The following is a 25,442-nucleotide window of genomic DNA, read 5'->3' as shown; positions in this document are numbered from 1 at the left end:
CAGGAAAAGGGGTTAATCGCACTTAACTCCTCAATGCATCAGTATTAACCCTTTCTCTGCGGCAGATTTTAGTATGTAACGCGCATTGCAGATGGTAGATGTTCAACCACAGCTGTAAAATTTTTTTTCTCTCGACTGTGTCGTTTTGAAATTTGTTTTATGAAATTAAGACGGAAGTATGCAAAGGATAAAATTAAGGTGGAAGTGCGCCAAAAGGCTCCAACAGCACAGTGCGAAAAAGCGCCAACAGCAGTGATAGGGTGAATCACGAAACGCGTGAATTGACACATTCGAGGTCAATGACCCAGTATACGGATCACGTAGCACGTTAAATATTAGTATTATCAGTTTTCTAGAATAAGATGTATAAAGAGTAAAATTGCCATTGATTTTTGGATTAAGTAAAAAAATGGATAATTTACAATTAAGGTTGTTAATTTATCGAAATGTAAATAGTGTTAAGTATCTTCCGGTTTCGATGCAAATGATATATCAAAGATTTACTAATTTACGCAATGACGTGGTGGGGAAAATATTGTATCGAACAGACGAAAATAGGAAAAAGATTAAAATTTTGTATTATAAGCTTGTATTAATTGGGCAAATAAGAACGAACCGGGTGTGTATTCGTCAAGATTGAGATAAGATAACGTCAGTCTTTTATATGTAAAAGATTCTCCTAAATATTGAAGTAATAGACTTCACAGCAAATATTTTACTTCGACATAACATTCTAAGCATATTACAATATTTTTCTGTAATTTATTTGAAACTTTTTAATGTTTATTTTTCATAACGTAAGATTTTCTATCAATTTTTCTAGGTGTCTTTTCAGAGATATCTGTTTACTATAGTTCTCGTAAAATTATTAGTATATTAACCCTCTATGGGCCGAATATTTTTCTTGACTGTAAAAGAATTTATGTAACGTAAAATTAGCAAATATCGACCTACAAATACAGAATAACAGTGAATTCAGCAGTTTCGACAATTTTATCATAACGAATACATATTGTAACTTTGAAGTAACAACGGTTATCAAGAAAGTTATCCTGAAGTTAATAATTAATTATTCTATGTAATTTCGAAATATACACTACCGGCCAAATGTTTGGAATCACTGCGCATTGCAAGTTGCACAAAAATTCCCCAAAAACGTTAGCATTTATAATAATTTGCCAACGAATTTTTTATTGTTCAAATCAATCGAAATGAGATAAAGTGCTGTTGATCTCCACAACATCGATTTCAAATCAATAAAGACTCAGTAGCAGATTCAATATTGATATAAATTGGCAGGTGATTCCAAACTTTCGGCCGGTAGTGTAGATCGAAATACAGATTTCTTGTGATAACAGAGATTTCCTGTGAAAATTGATTCAGCAGGGTGAATCTTTTTAAAATTTCAAGTAGCACTGAATTTTCTGCAAGCAAGTATCAAGCTTTATTTGTCACAGAGTTAATAATTAATTATCGTTAACGATTTCTTGTGAAGAAACTTACTTTTCGACTATCAAGCAGGATGAATCCTTTTTCACGTCAAAATTTCAAACAGCACTGAAATTTCCAAAAGAAAATTTAAAGTTCTCTTTCATCCTGAAGTTAACAATTAATTATTCTATATAATGTAAATATAAATAAACATAGATTTCTTGTGAAAAAACTTACTTTTCGATTATTCAATAGGATGAATCTCTTCTTTTTGCACCAAATTTCAAATAGCGCTGAAATTTCCATAACGAAGTATCAAGCCTTATTTCACCCTGAAGTTACCAATTAACTGTTAACCCTCTATGGGCCGAATATGTTTCTTCACTGTAAAAGAATTTATGTCACGTAAAATTAGCAAATATCGACCTACAAATACAGAATAACAGTGAATTCAGCAGTTTCGACAATTTTGTCACAACGAATACATATTGTAACTTTGAAGTAACAACGGTTATCAAGAAAGTTATTGGTTGATAAGGAGACACTGTACAACAAGACGTTTATGCCATTTTGCGGAAGAAAGTTCAATTATTTAATAAAATATCGATATATTAGTATGTGACTTGAAAGTTACACAGGCCCATAGAGGGTTAAGTAGAGATCAAACTGTCATTTCTTCAAGCACCCGAACACTTTTTTACCAAAAGAATTATTCCAAAATGGGGACACTGCGAAAGCAGTATTCGAAGAATTGTTTAATTCAAAGGCTAGCGATTTTTACAAATTTGGAATAATAAAAATAGTTGATCCTCGGGAAAATTAATTAAACGCATTATTTTTCGAAGAAGCACAATATACATATTTAAATTTCCATTGGAAAAAAGAAAACGACGATTCATATACGCTAATCTAATAATTCCAAACTACCTTGGAATCAACCAGAAACGATAAAAAAAATTCCGAAATATTCCATCGTGAGCCGCGCAACGTCGAAGACATAAAGATGTGAGCTATGTAACGGCAATAATTCTCGTACGATCGCGCTTGTCACTGGTTTGATACATGTAAACAAATCAACGAGCCAATGTACACGAACGCGACGCGCGGACTAGCATAGAATATTTATACGAAATTTTCCATTTATCTTCGTCAACTAGCGCGTGCTCGAATGAATTAAATGGAATTTATCGATCTACGCTTCCATCGCGTCCACTCGAGTCCATTTGCGGTGACCTGTCGTTTCCGCTTTTCATTCTCGCCCGTTATCGATAATCCATAAGTCCCTTTGTGATAATCGCAATCTCGACGGATACGGAGGCCGGCCTCCAGTTCGAACGTGTTTGTGCTGTCAATAGATCAATATCTTTTTCAGCGGATGTGTTTGACATCGACTGCAGTTTGCTTAGAAGAGAGCGAAGTGTTTTACGAGCTCCACCCTTCTTCGCGACCATTTCTCCCTCGATCCTCCACGAAATTCCGTTTAATTGTTGATCACCGGTTGTTTTTCAAATTATTGCGTCGATTGTTGCAAATTATTGTTTGCAACGATCGTAGATCGATGTGCGGTGACTATCGTGATATTATTTTCATTTTTTTACGTTTGGATAGGTTTTCAGGATCGTTCTGTAGATCACACGAAGCTGATACGTTTAAAACCAACCCTCCAATTTTTCATCTATGTAGTTGCCAAATAACTGTCCTAAGTGTACGGAGTTTCAAATTCGAAATTTTAAACCAACTTCTTCAGGGACACTGACGCATATGGTGTGCATTTAGTTTTTTGGAAAATTCTGATATTTCTGATAGAGAAAATATGAAAGGTATAATCAGCCAACAAGGGAAGCAGTTTAATTGCTATCGATTTAACGTGAATATAAATGTAATTACATAAAATATCAGATAATTTTTTTTTTAGTTTTGAAAAAATCGTCTCTCAAGTGGTAAACCAAACTTCGAATGAAAATCTGTGATCATCGGCGAATATTGATAGTATTTTTCTTTGCAAGAGACTTAACACGTTCAGCGAAATTCACGAAACGCTCGTTACTGTCAGGGTTTCTTATGACCGAGGTGTGTATTATCATTAATACTTAATTTTTCTGTATGTAATCTGAAAATGTGGTGACCATTGAATTACATACTTTACTAATCTTTATTGCCATCATTTTGAACGACTCATCGATGGATCATGTCAAACCGTCCTGAACGTTAATATTCTATAATAAAATCTAATATTTGCTTCGAATCATCGTTGCTAATAACCATTTTTAAACAGTTACGTTAAGATTCAATTAAAAAAAAAAGTATTCTGAATTTTGTTGTTTCGAGAATTCGTTTGGATGTTTTTGTAAATTTACGTTTGTTACTTTATTATTGCTACTCTAACGAAAAGTACAGGAAGTTGAACGTTACGGTTAATTGCTCGTGGTGATTTGATTTAAATGGAACCGCGAGGGTACTGTGCGTTATATGAACTTGTAAATACAATCAGATGTCAAGGCTGGCACTCGTAATTATTTATCACAGTATCTACGTTAAATTAACTGTTCTATGCATTGCAAACTAGGTTTCCATCGTGGAAATTCATTTTCGTCTTTCTCTCTCTCTCTTGGAGGTTCGAGTTTTTAACGCTCTTGTCATGCATTAGTAAAAGCGTATCGAACAATATGGAGATTGTTTAAAAATAAACGTTTAATTCTAATGGAATTCTAATGGCTGAAAACCGCGGGAATTAATAGACGTATGAAAATGGAAAATTAGTTAAATCGATCAGCTTGCAAACTTCATCGAATAATTAGCATTGGTTGAGACATTTTGCAAGTTAGCAAAATCTCATTCTCAGCAGAGTGTCTCAGTTCTTTTCGATCAAACTTTGTCACAGTGTCCTATGGGTATAACTAAAGAAACATTTTATACGTTTTTATAAATTTGGAATTGATATTATGGAGCTCCACAGCAATTTACCTCCCTTCGATTGATTTTAATGACAAAAAATTCGTTAAAATTGCTATTTTCTAAACATTTGTGCGTTTCTGAAAATTTGCGTTGCAAGTCGCGATATAAATCTGTACAACAGTAAGCAGCGTTCATTCTTGATACACACACAGCGTGACGGTATTTTCGGAAACGGGATATAAATTCGTAACAGCGATCCGTCCACTTTTTCATCTCCCCCCTGATGGATTTCGATAATTCTTCGACTATGAGTCAGGGTGAAAATAAACGAAGAGTGAATAATGACTAGTCCGAGCGTCAAGATGAAATCCACGTAACGTTCTGCGACGGACAGATAGGAGTGCCAGGTTGATCGAAAGCGCAAAATATAATAGTCCGCATTGGGTACTTTTGTTCTCTGATCGAGTATATCAAGTATTCTGGTCGAGTAACAAGTGGTGCACGCGTCATGTCATGTGTCAGACACAGTGCACACTACACACGCCCTGCCTCTACTGCCTTTTACCTCAAACCAAGAACGGGTATTTCTTGTCGATAAAAGTCCACCCTTCTCCTGCGTATCCCTTTGTGAATCAATTGTTTCGCTCTCCTCGCGTATCAAGGCAAATATCTGCCCCGCGCGACTTCTTCCATTTCGAAATTTTCTTCAAGTTCTATACTGGAGGAGGAAGTCGCGAGATGCTATACTGTGTGTATCGTCCAGTGTGTAGTAATGGTAGAGCTGGAATCGTTTGATGTTAAGCGGCAATGACAAATTTCATCACTTTTGTCGTTTGAAACGAAGGGTTAAAAATGGAGAAATTGGCTCTATCAGAGTTTTCAAACGAGTTTTGGATTTTTTTATGAAGTTTGCGGGTTTTTAGTAAGAATTCTTTTATCTAATTGTAATTTTAATCATTTCTAAGGTCTTAGAATGTGTTATATGATTTAAAAATTAGTATCATATATGAGTGAAAATATGCAGGGTGTTTGCACTGTTAGTTTCTAGTGTTTTGTGAGAAAAATAGAAGAGGACAAAGTTTAATTATTTTTTATACGAAATACGACGGCTTGAATGTATTTCAACAATCGTCTTCGTATAACGACGATATTACGAATTTTTTTTTAATTGATAGCTATAAGACTGAATCATTTTTTTTCAGGATCATATTAATTTTGTAATAACTGTTTAAGTTTTGTTGAGATTTATTATACGTTTTGTTAGGTCTTTCTTAGCAGTTACTCTAAGTATTATAAAAAGAAAAATTGATATTATGTCAATAAGACGTAAGTCAATATTTATTGACCGATGAACTCCAAATACAGGGTCAATATAGTTGCGTTTATTAATGTATAATGTGGATTTAAAAAGGGTACTGCTAACAATCGAATATTTCATTTAACCATGGATTAAACACAAAAGAAAATTATTATTTCTAGTTTAAAGGAAAATTGGAAAGGTGTATAATAGAGTTATCGTACTAATTGTTTAAAGAAACAATATATCTCGTCCAGAAATCAGTCGTAAGTAAATTTTCCACGTGAATGAGAGAGTGTCAGTGGAAAGTGTTGCATATTTTTAGTTTGATCGATAGAGAAGTTTATTAAATTTCAGCTCACCGTTATTACGAAAAGATTGAATAATTTTGTTTTACAGAAAATTTCTCTCTCTTTTTTCTCACGATACGAGTTAAAATCTAGCTTAATATTTAACAGGTATTTCATCACTGGAACTTATTTTATCATTCATTGTTCCTTTTTGTAATTTCACAATTTTCAGTTATAACAAAGATTTTATTCAGTTCAAGCCTCCAGGGTTTCGAGCAGTAGTAAATTTTTTCAAATTTACACTTTGAAACGTTTCACTGTTTTCGATCTTCTCTTTCTGCCGCAAAATTAAACAATTTTTGCTCGTAACAAGTGAAAAAGAGAATTATTTAAATAATCGCACGAATTTTTAACGAAAGTTAAAAGTCTTCGTATAAACTTATCTCGCCTAAGTACTGTCAGTCAAAACCTCATTCAGAATGTGCAATATTTAGCGTTGTATAATTTCAATAAGAAAAACGTAGTAAATTAATAATACTTACTTATTTTATTTAGAAACGTGACAAAGAATGATAATTTACGTTCGTTTGTTAACAATTTAAATACTATTGAAATTATAAAAAGAAAAATTAAATTATACAAAGCTGAATATTGTATACATTCTAACAAAGTTTCCGACCGGTTATTATTTCTCATCGTTATCTATGTACGAACGTATAAAAAGAAGAACAGTATCTGTACATGCATGTTAAGAAACTTAAATAAAATTCACGTAGCTATGAAGTTCAGCGTCACGAATAGATTAATTTTTTTCAAGTCCATTGTTGCTTTTTGCACTTTGATTAACACCCACGTATTGAACGCCCTTTTTAGCGTCCTGACGCCTTTGCACGTCCTCCGTAAACACGGTCATGATAAAGCCGACGAGCAACGCCGTGCAAAGTCCCACATGAACCGGAATATCTCCGTATACTTCCAACAATCGGCCCATTATCAGAACGAGGACAATGCCGTAAACATTATTGCCCACGTTCAAAATTCCCGCCGTTATCCCTTCGGACTCTGGATACGTGTACTCCGCGCAAATTTCGTATCCTAAGGCAAAGTATCCGACCATGAAGTACCTGCGCAAAGTAATTGGCACTTTAGACGTTGGCGAAATTTATTCCGAGGAGAATTGTGAGAGAAAATTTTGGTAATAATCGCCGATAATGATCTACGATGGAGTGGTGATATTTAATAATTTAAAATATAGTGAAAAACCAGCGTGACACTACATATAGACGAAATGTGCGTTGATAATTAGGGAAGACGTTGATAGTTAATTGCATTTTTAATTGTAAATTTTACCCTCTTGCGTCTATTTTACTATAATTTATTTTACAGAGGTGATAATAACGAAGGATAAGTTTGCTCGATATTTTCGCAGAAAGGAATATACCTGCGCAAAGTAATATTAACCCTTTGCGCTTCTACTATATGTCGAATCGGACTCGACACGAATTTTTGCCGTCAGATACCACGTAACGATAAATTATAAACGATAATATACCATTTTTTTTAATGCATTAATATTATACCGAAACTTAGTATTTTATAAGAAATATTACGCCGAAATACTGAAATAAAGAGAAACTACATGGTACTGCCCGAGAGTGATCAAACGAGAGCGGAGTAACTGGACTATTTAAACCGCAGGGGGTTAATATAAAATTAAAAAAAATTAAGATAAAACAATATCTTTCTTTTCACTGCGATTAGTTAAATTGTTCCATCAAACGAAGTAGAATTTTTCTCAATTGAATTCATACAGCTCGAAGTTTATCTTTGTATTTTTCAAGTTGCAAAAATACCCGGGAATGTAGATTATGTGGATGGAATGATCAACGAATCGATGAAAAAATTGTCGAGTTCATATTCGCAGGTATTTATGTTTGAATTTGTTAACTGAAGTGATTTGATGTTAATATAAACATGATACGTGGATACGTGTATACAGTACCCCAGAAAAGTGGCCGAGAGATATACCATCCATTTCATTTCGAGGCATGCGAACGTAGAAAAGAATATCTGGCCGCATAACGCCAGGAAATACACGATCACGGTCGTTTCCCTGAAAGTACATACGCCCAGTTTCGTTATAAAATATTACAAAAAAAAGCACGTTGACGAAGCATATGTTAAAAAAAAAAAAAAAGTACAAAAAACGTGTGCCGACAGAAACGTACAATGTATTTCGAATTCGAAGTAACACTGCAGGGGCTGACCTATTTTTCATAAAATGAATACTACCGTTTCAGGACAGCGTGTTGAATTGGAAATTGAGAATTTTGCAAATTTGACGGATGCACGTGTTTTAAAATCATCCATGCTCCTTCGAACGATACGTTTTTTTTTTTTATTTCTTGGAGAAAATTCATTTGAAACAGTTTCGAACGACATTCACTTTAGAAATTATTGCAATATTGGCAAAAATTTCTTTGGCAACTTTTTATTTCAATTTTTCTTCAAATTCGTGGAAAAAATCAGATCACCCTCTGCACTGTTTTTCTTTGTCAATAAGCATCACAGGAAAAGAAAAAAATAATTTTACGAACTTCATGCAAACATATAAATGAATTACAACAAATAGAGAGAGAAAAATAATTTCACAGCGACACGTGAACAGATTTTCTTACTTGAACTTCTGTGTCTTATCGAGAATCACACCGAAACAGATGGAACCTATCATTCCCGCAACGATCATGGCCAAACCGATTCTACCCGCGTCCTCTTCACCGTGCTGCAAAATATTCAACGTTCAACAATTAGATCTGTATACAGTTTTTCTCGTTTGTCACGTCGAGTTTCCGAAAATCGACGAATTCATAGTACTCATGGCTCACCTCGAAGTGCTCGAGATATATCTGATTCAGTAATGTTCCCACTGCGTTGAACACACCTATTCCTAAACCGTACGAATTGCAGAGCAATAAATAACACTTGTTTTTAAACAATCTTTTAACTGGCTCTATGAAACTTTCTTCCACCTCCATTTGATTCAACTTTTGCAGAACTCGCGTTTTACTCGGCGGTAGCTTCGGATCGTTCTCGAATACTGTGTAAAATAATGTCGCTTTTTTAGTAAGTTTGCTGAATTTCTGATCGTTGTTGCTTGATTTTCAGCAGTTATCATTTTTGCGTATTAATTTTGAACATTTTTATTGAGTTCAGAATTTTGAAAATTTAACACGGTTGAGAAATGCTCAGTTTTAAGATAGAGATAGTTATTTCTCAAGGGAAACTTACGTGTAATGACTAGCAAAAATGCAACCGAGATTATGATAGCTATGGCCCAGAAAAGGTGCGACAAGGCAGAGCCGATGTCGTCAAGATTCTCGTGATTTTTTATGAGTATCGGTGTTAATAGGAAACTTAACGCTATTCCTAGTTGATTACCGAAAATACTTAACGACGTGGCTGTGGAAATTTCGGTAACGTCGAACCATTGCGCTGCCAGACGTCCAGGCATGATCAAAACTATAGTCTGACATGAAAAAAAAAAAGAAGTGATCAATAGACATCAAATTAAATGTAAAACTATCCTTAAAATCGTATACTTTTGTGTTGTATTTTACTTCAATTAGCAAATTTTCATTCGTAAAAAAAGAAAAGAACGTGAAATATTTTGTCTACAAGGTTATAAAAAGAGTGTCGTTACGTTCAACGTTTCTGAAAAATTTCAGCAAGTTAAGCCTCTTAAAAATTACACACAAAGGAATAGAAAATTTCGTGTAGAATTTCCGTGAACGGAATATAATTTGAACCTGAGGAGAAATAGTAGTCGACTTGTAGAAACGAAACTACAGTGTACCAGAGTCTATGTGATACTCTTGTAAATTAATTCCCCGTTTCAGTTTTCACCTGTGATAAAATTGCGAATTTTTACCGAATGAATGCTCTACAATATTTCCTCCGAGCATAAATTCCCCCTCTATTTTTCTTTCTTTCTTCCTTCTATTTAACGATGTAAGTCCCTTATGGATTTTGGAATTACAACGCACCTCCGGGCAAAAGTCACCCAGGTTTCATTAAACTCGAAATGTCAGTGAACGCGCATAAATCTTTGTGCGAGATACTGCTTCCAAGTTAAGCCCCGGGTACATAAAATTCGACTAGACTTGTAATACCTTGCATTAGCAATAATTTACGACACATTTTCACGAACTGATCTCTACCGTGTTTGTAGTTTGCGCGATTATTTCAGCGAGAAACGCGTTCAATTTACCCGTTTAAACGCAGCCTTGTAATTATGATGTTTCAACTCGATTTTAAATATTTCCATTGAAAATTACCGGTGCAAATAGATTGTAGATGTGCAGGAAATAATCGTTTGCTGCGGGTATAATCGAACGTGTTTCGAGTAGTATACAGGGTGAGCCACGTGAAACAGGCCATCTAATTGTAGTAATTATAATTCTTTAGCTATGGCGGCACGAGAAATTTTTTATACGTAACTGAAATAGTTTGATATTTTTCTGTTTTTTTTTTTTTCAAGCTCACTTATGTGTATTAACACGAATGTATATATATATTTTTTCTATTGTATAATAATACGACCTTAAAATTATCTTAGACTCTGAAGTTTTAGACCAAATATGAGACTTGTTTTAATTTTGTGCCGTTTCTTTCGTCAAAAAAATTTGTCACCCTTTGAAAGAACTTAAATTAGGGATGAAAATTTTCTCGTATCATCATAGTTAAGTAGAGAAGATAATTAGGTGGTTTGTTTTGCTTTGCCCACCCTGTATATTGTGCTGCACGTCCAGGCTGACTTACTGTATCGCTTATTTTGATTTGTACTACTTGTGCCCGGCACGGTCTGACGTAAAACGTATCGTACTACTTAGAACCGGCGATCAGTGATATGTATCTTTTAATTACTGCCTCGAGTGAGTAGAAGTACAATCGTAACGTGGAATTTTGTTTACTATTAACCATTTAGAACGATATTTTACACGAAGATTCTAATTTTCAATTTTTCAATTAAATTCTAAATTTTCGTCGATTTCAGACTTTTTCGTTTACTACATTTCCAATTTAGTTTGTCGATTGTGAATCATTGTTCACCATTTGTCGTACAGTTTGAATGTTGCGTAATACTGAGGTATTCTATCTGTCAAATTGTGTACATATATATTTTGAATTGTGGGAAGTTGGACGGAGGAATCGAGGGATTAGCATCTAACCTGTGTAGAAGCGACCAGTGATTGTCCAATGAAGGTTACGTAAAATCTGTCAGGACTGACCGACAAAACTTTGATCCACGAACCAAGGCAATTGATGCCGCATCCTACAATATTTGTCCATCTAAGTCCCCATCGGTCCAGCATGTATGTGGCAGGAATAATGAAAATCACGTAATAGACCATAAATGCCATTGATGTCCAGTCGACAGCCAACGAAGAGACGCCATAGTATCTGAATAATATATATTTTGCACCGTGTTGGAGATTTAAATTTCTAATTTTACCTGAACTTCTCGTAGATATTTCATCTGACAGTGTCAAGTGTCATTTTGTAATTCATTTACGTACGCTATTGCTCTGTTCGTAAGTATTAGGACACCTATTGTGTTCGCGTGGAAAGGATTATGTGATTGAAATTACATTTTCTCGCCAAAGTTACTGTCATAGTGAATGATTTTTTTTTTAGGATCTTAATAAGTTTGCAATGATTTTTGTGTGTCGACAGATTTTATGTTGAACTTGGAACGACAACGAGGCTAGCTTCAGATTTTGGCAGATTTTAGGAGACGTCTGGAGAATTCAGTAGATTTTAGTAGAATTCAGTAACTTTCAGTAGAATTTAACAGATTTCCATAGGTTTCAAAATATTTCATTGGTAAAATACGGTAGATTTTAATAGAATTCAGCAGATTTGATTAAAATTCAGTAGATTTTAATAGATTTGCATAGGTTTCAAAATATTTCATTGGTAAAATACGGTAGATCTTAATAGAATTCAGCAGAGTTTAATAGATTTGCGTAGGTTTCAAAATATTTCAATAAATATTAGAAGAATGCAGTGGATTTTGACAGAATTCAGCAGATTTCATTAAATTTTAGTAAAGCACAGTAGTATTCGGTAGATTTTAGTCAATTTCAGAAGAGTTCGGTAGATTTCATTATGCTTCGAATTCAGTAAGTGTCCCAATACTTACAGGAGTGTACGACACATAAGAGAATGACATTTAACGATATGCCAATGGCGAAAGCCTTAGAGTATAACACCAATTATATTACATGATGAATCATTTTGTTCACGTGTTCCGCAGCAATTATTAAAAACAGGCTGAATTGCAGAAATGAATGCGTTATCTTCGACGCACGAAAGTACGTCTCACTGTGTTTGTACCGTATACCGATATTGTATTTGTTAACACTCTACGTTGAACAAGTTTCTAAATCATGAATCAGGATTTAACGTATTTGCAACTGAGTATAAATATCATCACGACTAAATACGATGGAGTTTGTTTGACAAATTAGCACTTGATATTAAAATGAGTGCATTACGAGCTTATGTTGGATTTGTGAATGAGTTTGTGGAAAAGAGGGAACTTTCTAGATCGCAATTAGAAACTTCAGGCAAATTATTCGCATTCGTAACTTAGGCGATAATCATTTTAACATTTTAGAATCTCAGGATTTATTTTTTAAGTGGCTCTTTTTGAAACGAAAGTGCGCGAAATGTCATCTTTTTATAGGATGATCGAACTTTTTATCTTTCCTTTTTATGACACCTAATTTTTTCTACCCTAACTTCTCTCGTTGCAATTTTACCTAACTTTTCTTTTTTATCGTGTTTTATTAAGTGTATCTAAAACATTGTTTGTTTTTATATTTTTCTAGTGGAAGGTATAAATTTTGTTAGAAGTTACAATTCTTCTGATAATTAAATTACCTTTCGTTCTCAGATAAATAAACTTTATTTCACGTTTGCACGACGATATTGATATTGATATATTGATATTTATGAACAGAAACTGTAGTAAACATATGTGCGAATCTATACCTACTCACTAAATTATTACGCCAATGTACACAGCGGATAATTCCAAGTAACAAGCCATAGAAATTTCTGTTACACGTCAATTCTTAGATGCAACTGTGCAAATACCTGGTAATTATGCTGATGATAATAGAACATTGTACATATATTCCATCCATGTACACAGTGAATGAAAATAGTTACAAATCATAATAGCAGAATAATTAATAATTCAAAGTAAGGATCCAGAGAAATTTTGATTATATGTCAATTTTTAAACGCAAGTTTGCAAATACCTGGTGATTATGTTGGTGATTATCGAATATTGTACCCACTGGAAGCTGCTCATTCCCGTGTACAACGTAAACAAGCCCAGCATCAGCCATCGTCTCTTGTACACTTTCGTCTTCCACAAATTTTCATTGTCCTTTCCGCTCCCGTTTATTACCTTTACAGGACTGTTCACGCACAACACCTCGGTAGGACCGTTCTCATCCGTCATTCTCATATTATTTCTTCAACAAATACCCAAACCTCCTTGGCAATACGAGAAACAATAAGTAACACGAATAAAACAGAATCCTTGATTCAACCAATTCTGAACATTTCGACGAATGTAACTTCCATCAAGATCATTCTATATTTCTTAATTTCCCCATAAGTCTCAGAGATATCCTGTCTTCTTCGTCAATTGCAAAACCTGGCGAACTTCAATTTTTTCTTTGCCATTCGCCGAAGAATCGAGGTTTGTCGTCCTTCTCGAATGTTGATCCTCATTCGATAAAATTGTCTCCCGAGATCAAGAGGGGCCCACTTCTTCTTCACCTTGCCAATTCGCAAACGAATACTAGACTGGACCAGAGAACGATTGCGTGTCGCGCGTGGTGGTCGCTTTCATCTTGATCCTCAGACGAACTGCGCCTATATGATGCCATTGCTTTTTGTCTTATCTCGATTCCCGATTAAATAAGTGCCGTTGTTAAATAATGCCGCATGTTTGCCGTTATCGCTCTTTTTATCGCGTTTTCGTGCCGGCCTTAGCCGTAGCTGAAACTAACTAATCCATCCTTTCGTTCGTGTTTTTCCATCACGATCCGATCCCGAGACTATCTTTTTCCTGGTTACGCTTCACTTCCTTCTTCCCTTTCCTTTTTTCACCTGATTCTCGCGAAGATGTAACCAATGTGAGAATGAACGAGGAACACGATAAAGAATTAAGACGCTTTTACGACATCTATCAGGCGCATAATCCTAGAGGCAAACAGTTGGCCGAAGTATGCATATTAATCCTGGGGCGTTCGTGTCTCGAACGACGAGACGTTTGTGACGAGGAAACCTCTGGCGCCACTCTATAGACTTTAGGGTTTAGTCGATGTTGCAATTTACGATCACTAGGCGACTGTTATAGCAGCCTCTTCTCGCCATGTCGGTTTCAGAAACTTGGCTAATTTTCGCCGGTAGGAAAAACGAAGTGTCGGATCAATCGACTGAACAGCTTCCCTTTTCTTTTGGTCAGAAATATTGCGAATGACATTTAGCAAGTCTCGAGAAAAATTGTGTGATAAGTAGTATTGATAAGGAATTCTTGAAATATAGAAATAGCATATGATTGTATAATTATCGTCGATGAATAGACCGAACAGCTTCCTTTTAAACGATTTTCCTTTTTTTGGTCAAAAGTATTGCGGATGACATTTAGCAAGTCTCAAGAAAAATTGTGCGATAAGTAGTACTGATAAGGAATTCTTGAAATATAGAAATAGCATATGATTGTATAATTATTGTTAACGAATTGACGGAACAGCTTCCTTTTAAACGATTTTCCTTTTTTTGGTCAAAAGTATTGCGGATGACATTTAGCAAGTCTCGAGAAAAATTGTGCGATAAGTAGTTCTGATAAGGAATTCTTGAAATATAGAAATAGCATATGATTGTATAATTATTGTTAACGAATTGACGGAACAGCTTCCTTTTAAACGATTTTCCTTTTTTTGATGAAAAATATTGTGAACGATATTCGGTAAAGTTCGAGAAAATTTGTGTGATAAGTGGTACCGATAAGATATTCTTAGAATATATTGTAGAAATAGCACATGATTTTATAATCATTTTCAAGCCAACTTTTTGGTAATAATGTAAAATAATACAAAACAAATGCCTTACATTACATTTATTACATTAATAACGAAAGGAGAGCAATTAAAATAATCGGGAAAATACTTTTTCACGAAATTTCATTCTTTGCTAATTTAAATTTAAAATTGCAATGGAATTTGAAAGAAATAATTTCAACGTAGAAGTGTTATTAGAATTTTGTAAATTTTCATCTCATACAAGCCCATAATTATTTATTTGAAGAGTAAAGATTGAATAATATAATACATTTATCTTGTAACGTTGATCTGTTTGTTGTATCAATGTATTTTCGGTTCATCTTATGTAAGTACAATACAGAGGACAGATTTCTGATACGTTATCTAAATCTTCCTCGTAGTCATCGTTCATATCTAATTTAAGCTTCACCAGTTTGGTTGATATTTTCAGATTTCAAATCTCTTTGCGGATCTTTTCAGAAAATGCAAGAACAATAACAAAATCGTAATTATACGATGATAATTCGATCGATCGATTAATGCAAATAAATTGTGTAATCGAAAGATATTTTTAAATCGCAACGATTCACTTGTAATTGAATATCTTTAAACGTAATCTCAGAATACAAAATATATGTATAATATTAGATCGTAACAGTAAAGAGGTATCGTGTAATGAATATAACAGAAGTTTATTAGATATTACATTTTAACAATAAAGACAATGCAAATCTGAGGCTCTTTGAGTTACACAAGTTTATAATTTATTACAAAATTAAACATCTCCGACACAATCCTCTCCATAAACTTCGCGACACCCATAAATGCATTAACATCAATGGTAACATTAAAAAACGTCGGAAAAACTATGACTGACTGAGTGGTGCAGACGGAAATTTTTTTTCCATTGTAAAAATATGTGACATTCGTGTATGGTACAGTACCAAAATTTCGTCCTGCCATTAGCCGTACTCCAGTAAGAAATTCTCATCGATCGGTAAGTAATTGAAGGAAATTTTTCATTCGAGAAATTCAGAATAAATAGCAACAATTAACAAAGAGATGTTAAAAGAAAGATTCTCTGTAAATGACAAATTTAACAAATTTTCGAATACGTTTCATATCACTATTAGACAGTTATTCTTCGTTAAAAAATTACATCGAGACAGTTTTCTGTAACATCCTCACAAAGGATTTTCACAGAATTTCTTGATTCAGTTTTTTAAGCGAAATAATTATCCAATAAATTACACATAAAATACGTTTCTTCGCCTTTGTTCCAATTTCCAATTTAACATTTGCCCGCTCTTTCTCTTTCGTTTCTCACAAATTTCACAGCTTAGCCATCCAGTTAACCGTGTGGTACAATTTTCCAAACAAAAATTTCTCCATCAAATATGAACAAAGATGAAGAAAAGAACTTTGGATTAGGTCGTGTGTAGTACAAGAATTTTATCATTCCGTTAAATTCATCGAGAACCGAGATCCTCTTCGATAAATCACTTAATTCAAATTACTAATTGAATGTCGTATTGCGTAACATATCAACAACTCTTCAATTTCACGTTTGCGTTTGATTCTCTCTCTCTTTCTCTCTCTCTCTCTCGACTACTTATACAACTAATAGACTCAATACCTCGTCATCAAGTCTAACTAACGTTTTACGCAAAAATATACTATCTGCACTAAATATTGCTTCGCCTACGCCACCTTTCATTGCACGCGAAATGCGGTATAATGAATTACAAACGAGCCAGGCACGCAATGTCGGTACTTTACCACACCATGACGTGGTTACTTTACATTATACGCAACGTCGCTCCTGTTATCATTCTTTCGTTCTTCTTTGTTTTTTTCTTTTCTTTTCTGTCGTTCACAAGAATCGTTTTATTTTTATACATACACCGTGTCCCGGTTGAAACCGTGAAATCATCATCTGTCCTCGAAACGAGCCCTCGAAAATATATATTACAAACGACGGATCGCTATCGTTACCGTAAGTCGAAAGAACAATCGTGTGTCTTCTTCATTTCTCTGTTTCTGCTCCGTACGGATTAATATTAAAGTGTCTCGTTTATATAATTTATATTTATATTTATATCTATACACATAGTCTAACGATTACTCGTATTGTATACAATTTACTGTGTTTTTTTTTGTTTTGTTTTAATAGTACTATGTAACGCTTTTTTTCCGGACCGTAATCCGGTACAATCGATATTTAACGTGATAACATATGTATACAGTATGTTTTACAAACTATTCAATTCACCGAGCAACAGTTCACACAGGGCAACACTCTGAATGTAAAAACACGTGGAAAAAATCACTTTATCATCTCTCTCTCTCTCTCTTTTATTGTTTTTTTTTTTTTTTTTTTTTTTTTTATTTTTTGTTATGTTACGTTGATGTTCCTGTTGAACAAGTGGGAAACATTCCAATTTGGTGTTTCACCGACGTCGGTTATCATTTTGGCTAGATTTTCTGTTCAGCGTTTTAAATTCACGTACTTTCGTCCTAAGATCGAGCACCTTACGGGAGAAACCCTATTATCGTCTGTCGAGAACTCAACTTCCGGTCGAACTGCGCACGGACACTTTTGGTGCGTTAATCGTCGGACAACGGATGCCGGGTCAAATATGACCCGATGACTAAAATCTTCTTCGTAGGCAGATGAAATAGAAATTTTTACTTTATCGGGCAGTATATTGTTTAAAAATTGTACAAATGTATTGTGATTGAAGTGATACAAGGAGGGGAGAATCGTGACTGTTTTGAATTTAGGTTGAAATAAGAGATAATTGAAAGGTGGGTCATCGGTGACCCGGCATTCGTCGTCCGAAGGTTGAAATGAAAATCGAAGATATGTGTAATTCGAATGTAAAATGAAACGGACGTTTGAACGTGTCAGTTTTTTCACCTCATAGTGTTCCATCGTGCTGCTGAACTATCACCGGCATTGAAAGTTGAATGATAATGTGGAAAAAGAGGGTTTTGACTGAGGGAACCCCCGGACCAACGCGAAATATTTGGAGAAAAGCTCTTATCATCTGGATATCGGAGTACTAGAAATACTCGTTATAATTCGGACTTGGTGTCGAAATTCTGGTATTCGAGGTTTCTGGTTTTCTTTGTTAATTACTCGAATACGAAGCTTTTATTATCTGGATTTCGATTGAAGAAAGCAAGTGTAGGTAAAGGATTGAGATTAAAGAATACTGAAGAAAATTGAAACGTTTAAGTGACTATTTGACACTGATATTTAGTATCTGATAGACTGATAGCGAAGGTGTGCTTGGTGGAAGGGATATAGCGAGATTGTAAATCTTCACATTAGTCGAAAACCAAGTGTGTCCGAGATTTAAACACAAGTTAGAAAAGTAACAGAAAAATGCTATTCTCTTTTTATAAATTGGTCAAGAATGTACATTTTTTGTCAGATCAGAGAAAAAATGTAATACATTTTTTGGTGTGCCGTAGAATTTCAGCAATTAATTTATGTGCGCCGTGAGATAAAGGTTAAAAAATTCTCGCTCCCGCAGTGAGATATTTCACATTGATCTGTAACATTCAGTGCCTTTATTTTCTCCGTTTGTCACTGTTTTCACATCGCGAAGAAAACGTCTGGAAGAGCGAAATAAATCCACCACGAAAAAAAAAAAATCGCTAAAATTTCACAATTTGGTGGAAATTTTTCACATTCGTGTGAATACACGCATAAGTTTGCCACGTGTAATATTATACTCTTGCGAATCTATCGTCATAAAACATTTGATCCGGGGGTTCCTTAAATATCAAATGGAACATTTTGCAAATCGAATTTTCTCCGAATTTTTCCAAGGAAAATCGTTACGATACGTTTAACATTACGTTTAGAAGAGGAAAGTCTTCGTACAGAGGCGAATCGCTGTTGGAATTTTTATTTCCCCTCAACTCGGTGTGCCAGGGAATCGAACATCCACACACCGCAGACGTTGGAACACCGTGAAAATCGTTTCGTTTGTCGTTCAGCTGGTCGAAAGGCTCTCGAAGGTTTGAGAAACAACGGGGAAATAGCATAGAACGAAATACGGTAACCCGTGTCACCACGGAAATCGAGTTCCGGTTCCCGCCAGGAAAACGGTTCAACGTTTTCTCGGCAGCTTAAGAGGCTACGATTAAAATTGATCGAAAACGCCTGATCGTCTCGATAATATCATTTGGCACGGTTCAACGCGTGTGTATGTATGTACTTTCGTACTTACACTCTACCTTTCAATAGTTTAATCGTGTCCGTTAGAAATGCAATAAAATCGCAAGTAACTATAAGAAGAAAAGAAACGAATTCTGTTAAGTTTGGTGTGTTAAGTGTAGAAATGAATTTATTCCGACTGGATTCACATAATTAATTCAAAATCGCCGAGTTTCTTTTGCAAATGGTATTCGCAAGCTGCCGGAAAAATCGTGAAAATTATTTCGACGATAGATCTGTCTTCGTTCGTTTTAAAATGAAACTTTGATTGCACCGAAAAAAAGGCGAAGAATTCATGTCGCCGAGTTTCTGCCAGAAAAAATGGCGAAAGGTCACCCGAGAACAATGAAAATTATTTCGGCGATAAATCTGTCTTCGTTCGTTTTAAATAATAAAACTTTGACTGCACCGAAAAAAGGGAAGAATTCATTTCCACGCCTGAAACTTTGAATTTGTCAAACGAAATTGGAATTTCATCGACTTGAACGAAACGAAGGGAAATGAATTGAATTACACCGCACTTTTGCATTGCTCCGATTAAACTTACGAACGGTATAGTGTGTTTGTACATGTGCGTAGAAATGTGTACAAGTGTGCGCGTGTGCAGTAACTCTCTCGTTTGATAGAACGCGTTCATACAACGCTATTTCCGTCGTAATTTCTGTTTCTCTGGATTCTCAACAATACTAACGGTATAGAATTCTCGTCGTTGGTTGGCGCGGGCGAGCCGGATATCTAAACAGTTACACGAGACTTTCCCGGTTTGCCAGACAGCCAGCTGGAATCGACGAATGGAAACCCGCGTCAACTGACTGACGGTGTCTCGAATTCCCTCAAATTCACCGCGATTTTCCGTTTCAAGATGAAAGATCTCCCGACCGGATGGCTCGGCGATAAGTTCGCGCGTCACTTCCGTCTACACTTCTAATTGGATTTGTAAATTTCTCTGGGACGAAACCGACGCGACCGGGGTCGACTTGAACAGTTCTCCGAAATTCCACACTGCGACAATGGATTTATCCTTTATTTCACTCTGTTTTTTAAACACCGAGCGATTGTTTTGGAGAATAACAGTGGAATTGTTGTACCATGGTTTTTTTCGTTTTCGAGAGATATTTGGAATGGTGGAAGTTTCTTTTAAGAGGAAGCTTCCCAAGTGGAGCTTACTTCAATGCTCTTATGTCGTCTGATGAGATTTCAGTGTAGAAATGACAAGTGATTTGGAGAAATGCTGTCAGACTGTGTTTAAAGGTGTCTTTAACTAAATTCAACCCTTCGAGGACGATAGACTCGTGTATGCTTTCACAAAATATTACGAGCGCAACCAATAAACTCACCTTTTTTTAAGTAATAAAAATACTTGGCGTGAACATGAACTCGTGTACGTATATTCGAGGGAAATGTGATTTTCGAATGATTTAGTTTTATAAAAAAAGTAGTGACCTAATTATGTACTGTACAAGTAAGCAGTATTTCGAAGAGTTAAGGAAGGCTGTGCCAATGTCGTGCCTCTTTTAATATTGATTTAACTGATAATGCTTCTCCAGTGTTGTCCAATTTCTTTGATTCGTCTCTAGAAATAAAATTACAAGTGAAAAATAACATTCGAGAAGAAAAAAAAACTGTTCTTTTGCTTTCCACATCACAATCTCCTTTACAATCATCTTTCCTGGACGCATAGAAATTACAACAAATGATTAGAACTGTCTTTAATACCGATTTAAACGATAACCACAGCCCTCTCAAGACTGATTAACGAACTTTTACATCCATCGCATAATTCTTCTCCAAAGTTGTCCAATTTTTTCAACTCCCTCGCGAAAAGTAAAATTACAACGAAGTTTAAAAAACTATGAAAATCAACATCACCTTTTTCAACAAGCGTGCCACAGCATCGGTCGACGCCAAAAGGCGAGGAAAATTAATAACAGTACCGAGAGGAGTCATTTTCACGGCGAAGATATTCGTGATTCGGCAAGGAACCGTTTTCGAGGATCCAATCTTTCTGCGGCGAACCGTTGGCGCTAGGTCGATTTTCCCTGGGCAAAAATACGATCTCACGGAGAGGTCCTGCATCGATCTGACGATAAACCGCTGTCCCCTGGCTGTCTGGTCGCTTCCGCCTCGGTGTCACATGTTACCATACGCGACTCTATAGGTTGCAACTCGGAGGAAACATTGTTACAAGAACCGGTATGCAGGGGTTGGTTCGTTAAGCGCCACGAATCGAGGGAAACTCCGTCGAAACGACGACGATAGTTGTGTTCTCGACGTTCTTCTGTCCCTTCTTTCGTCTCTCTTTCTCTCATTTTTTTTTTTTTTTCAAAGATTTTCCTTGTGGTTTTTTCTTGCAAACGTCTCGTCGTATAATGTACAAACTTACAAACAGGGGACCGGTAGTGGATTTATGTTACAAAAACAGGGGAGAAGCGAGAATTACGTTAATTATAGTCGGCAATCTCGCGGCGATCGCGGGGATTCGAGGAGACACACGCGAGAGCTCGACAATGGCTGCGATATGTGTCATCTTTTGTTTCCTTCTTGTAACATTTAACAAGATACTATATTGTGTATATGCATACATACATATATACTATATAGTGTTATATATTTAACGTTTATCGATCGTTCGCCCCTTTTTAGCCGCTTTGTTTCTTCTTTTTAATTAGACAATTTGATCCCAGAACACATGGTAATTAGCTTACAAACGTACCATTTATTTATAATTTCGTACGAATCTTTTATGTATAAATTTACAGGTATCGTAACTCGCGTCCTTTCTCGTGGATCCTACCGACTATCTAGATCGTGTCTTTCGAGCTACAGTTGATCGATAATTCGTGTATCGATCGGTTATAGGCCCTTTCGAACGAAAGACTTGCAGCAAGGAAATTCATTGTTTTCTTTCTTTTCTTAGATCTTAACATTTGGAAGAAGAGATGTTCGTTTGTGTATGTATGAAACATGGAATATCGGAAAGATCTGTAGAAGGTGAAAAGGAAGACGAGTGACTTGGTGATGAATTGGCCTGGAAGGACGATAAATTAGCTTGTTCCTTGGTGCGAGCCTCTCGAGATGCAACTGACGTAATATAACTATCTCTTTGGCTTCGAGGTATACGCGGATCAACGAACTCACTGCAATATATCTAAAGATCAACGAAATACAACATCCGAGGATCGTTTACTTTGCTCGTTGAAAGAATTAACGAAGAATATTAGAAAGATACGTAAATAGGTTTGAGATTTTTTCGACAATGAATTTCTGGAAAAATAGCGAATTTTGGCGTTAGAAGATTCTTTGGACTCTTTAAATATCAATTCTACATAAAATTAGAAAATTTCAAAGTTCACTTTTCGAATTACATTTTTATTACAAAAGAGCATCAAAAAAATTGCATTAATCTTCTGGAAAATGTGAATTTCGAATTTTAATTCTTTTGCAATTTTCGTTCAAATATTAATCTCTGTATTACATTTAAATCCGTCAAATTTCTGCCATAGCCAAAAAGAAAGAGAAAAATTAATTTTCATACATTAGACCTAATCACAGCGTGCTCGTGAAAGCGATTTAGCTAAAAAATGAGGTAAAATCATTCGCGATTAATATTAAAGCTCGCCAGAGAAGCTTGCGTGAACAACATTGTGTCGACCACAATTTTTACACGCTTGGCGAAATGATATGGCCACAAAGTAACTCTCGCGTACAAGTTGGTACTTAAATAAAAATAGCGAAGAAGAAGAAAAAAGGAGGAAAAATCGAAGTGAAAAAGACGACAATTTGGAGAAAGCTAAAGAAGCTCCTCGCTATCGTCCGTGACACCGTACATCTGTGGCCGTCGTTCCAGTTGCTGTTGCTGCTGTTGCTGCAGCTTCAGTGCTCGTTGCTGCTTCTGCAGGAGCGCGATGCTGGCAGCTTTGTAGTTGATCGGTCCGTAAGAGCGGTAGTCCACGTCCGCGTAGTCGAGATCCGAAAATTCCGGCTTGAAGGGCTGCGTAAACAGAACATTACAACGAACACCTTAGTTCTACGTTCTTCGGCTACACGCACACAGTATGGAAGGAAGCGTTGCTCGGCTCGCACTTTGCGCACGCTCGAATCCTCCTCCTACTTTTCGAGTCGGGGACACGTTTCGGCGCAATCAAGCCAATGCAAATTTTATGGGAACAGCGAGAGAAAAGAAGAGAAGCGTTCTTCGTTAGAGGTGGTTTCGTCGACTTTTCAGTTCTTTTTTTTTCTTAGGTGATTTCGTACGACGATAATAGGTCTTGGTTGAATTTCGACGAATCGAATCGGTTTGTAGAGGTTTTTTTTTTGTTTTTGTTTTGAAGGTTTGTGCAGAGATACAGTAGAACCTCGATTATGTTATCGGGTGGTAAATTTGTTTATCCGGTGATTGTGTCGCTAATTAGCTGAGCTATTCGAGGTTTTATTGTATCGCAGTTGTGTTTAGAATCGTACATGATTTATGGAATAACGAAGAGAGTGGAAATGAATACAATGCTTGAAATAATTAGAGGGCCATGCTTATAAATAATTGAAGGCAATGGGTGTTCACGATGAAAGCCTCTCCTACGGATTCCTCTTTCTCTATGCGCAATTCCTTACAGACAGAAATCACAGATATTCGCGAAATTACATTCATCGATACATCTATCTCACGGATGACATTAGGTTTACAGTATTACTCAGTGGTTTCGTATCGTGAATGCAAATCAAATCTAATCTGAACCTAATATCCTAAACTCTCAGGCTTTAACGACTTGCGCAGTATTTATTTGACAAATATAAAAGTACGAAGATTATAGTTTCTTCATTTGTTTCTGAATTCTTTGGCATTCCCCAATTAATTGGCAATAAGAATTTTATTCATTCTGGGTTCCTGAGTTCAAGGATTCGTTAATTAATTGGCAATAAGAATTTTACTAAATTGTTCCTTTTCTCAGTTTAAGGATTCATTAATTAATTGGTAAGAAAAATTTTGCTAAATTCTCGGTTTCTGAGTTTAAAGATCCGTTAATTAATTGGCAATACGAATTTTACCAAATTCTAAGTTTCTGAGTTTAAAGATTCGTTAATTAATTGGTAATAAGAATTTTACTAAATTTTCCTTTCCCTCAGTTGCAGGATTTCTTAATCAACTGGCAATAAGAATTTTACTGTTTCCCTTTAAGTGACACATATTTATTAATATTAAGAAATGAATATGTATTTTAACATTCAGATCAAATCTCTGTTACTTTTGTGAAGAGGACGTCTTATAAATGTTCTTCATCTGTACCATATTATCCTTTCGAGTTTTAATCCTAAAACTTTGCTCATCTCATTTTCTTATCGCTTTATTCGCCGTCTTTTTCCTTCCTCCTCGTCATTTGGTGCTGTTTTTGTAAGATTGAGCATCAGAAATGAAGTAGATTTACCGAATGAGTGCCATTTAATTTCTCAACATTGTTTTCACACGTTTCATTCAGATTCTTATGAAATCAAATTTATATTTCCCTTTATATTCCCTTTTCAATGTTTCTCGTAAAATTTATTCATAAACGTTGTATGCAAAATTTCGAACTATCAGATAACATATTAAATCAACCAATAATGAATTGAATAATCTTCCAATAGTTTAGCCATGCGATAAAATATAACGATTAATAGCAAGTAATTCAATAATTGAATAATTTATTTTTCATTCTATTTATTTGTAAGATATTTCAGTATTTACCAATTTACTGTAAACAACTCCAATACAAATTACAGTACGCGTTGTATTTCTCAACATTTCCCACGAATCTCTACGAAGGGATTTTCTGAAAATTTTGTCAGTTTCCTTCTCAGGATTTTCAATCTTCGCTTCTATATCCTTTCTTCGTGCCGATTAACGTTACGCGATCTTCCACCTTTCGCGAAAATCACATTTCCTTTCTTATTTTTGATTTAATCACGTTTGCATCGCGACGTGCGCTAAATGTAAAGCCGCAAACAAGGAAACGAGCGAATTTTTTCGCTGAGCCCGCAATGATAACAGTTGAACTGCTAAGAAATCTATTCTCAATAGCATCGATGTCGATATTTCCCCGTTTTCGCGTGGCAACTTAAGCGGTTGGTTAAAAAAAGAAAACCGAACGCGATGATCTTCGGTGAAATTTCATCGAGTCAGATTTATATAACAACGATTT

The 25,442-nt window shown here is 35.4% G+C and overlaps 1 protein-coding gene across 2 annotated transcripts; it reads right to left on the bottom strand.

The window, feature by feature from the left end:
- Positions 1-6,594: 6,594 nt before the first annotated feature.
- On the bottom strand, positions 6,595-14,109 carry LOC108578681 (feline leukemia virus subgroup C receptor-related protein 2). Of its 2 annotated transcripts, none has more exons than XM_017942056.1 (7): positions 13,242-14,109; positions 11,142-11,373; positions 9,202-9,439; positions 8,799-9,010; positions 8,592-8,695; positions 7,916-8,026; positions 6,595-7,037 (listed from the first exon to the last, which is right to left on the bottom strand). In XM_017942056.1, exons 1-7 carry the CDS (start codon positions 13,451-13,453, stop codon positions 6,716-6,718), a joined length of 1,431 nt encoding a protein of 476 aa, XP_017797545.1. In that variant the 5' UTR covers positions 13,454-14,109; the 3' UTR covers positions 6,595-6,715. The 2 variants fall into 2 exon arrangements, with proteins under 2 accessions (XP_017797545.1, XP_017797546.1); XM_017942057.1 differs by having other exon boundaries at positions 11,202-11,373.
- Positions 14,110-25,442: the final 11,333 nt, after the last annotated feature.

Source organism: Habropoda laboriosa, unplaced genomic scaffold (assembly GCF_001263275.1).
Source record: "Habropoda laboriosa isolate 0110345459 unplaced genomic scaffold, ASM126327v1 scaffold69, whole genome shotgun sequence".
NCBI lineage: Eukaryota > Metazoa > Arthropoda > Insecta > Hymenoptera > Apidae > Habropoda > Habropoda laboriosa.
Note: the sequence above shows the minus strand (reverse complement) of the source record. Positions and strands in the feature narration are given on the sequence as shown.

Bases quoted from the DNA above. Each gene is read 5' to 3' on its own strand.
- LOC108578681 (XM_017942056.1), bottom strand. From the start codon at position 13,453: ATGAGAATGACGGATGAGAACGGTCCTACCGAGGTGTTGTGCGTGAAC. The intron at 9,011-9,201 runs GTAAGTTTCCCT...TATTTTACACAG, and splicing joins ATTTTTGCTAGTCATTACAC to TATTCGAGAACGATCCGAAG. The intron at 8,027-8,591 runs GTAAGAAAATCT...ATGTACTTTCAG, and splicing joins GATAAGACACAGAAGTTCAA to GGAAACGACCGTGATCGTGT.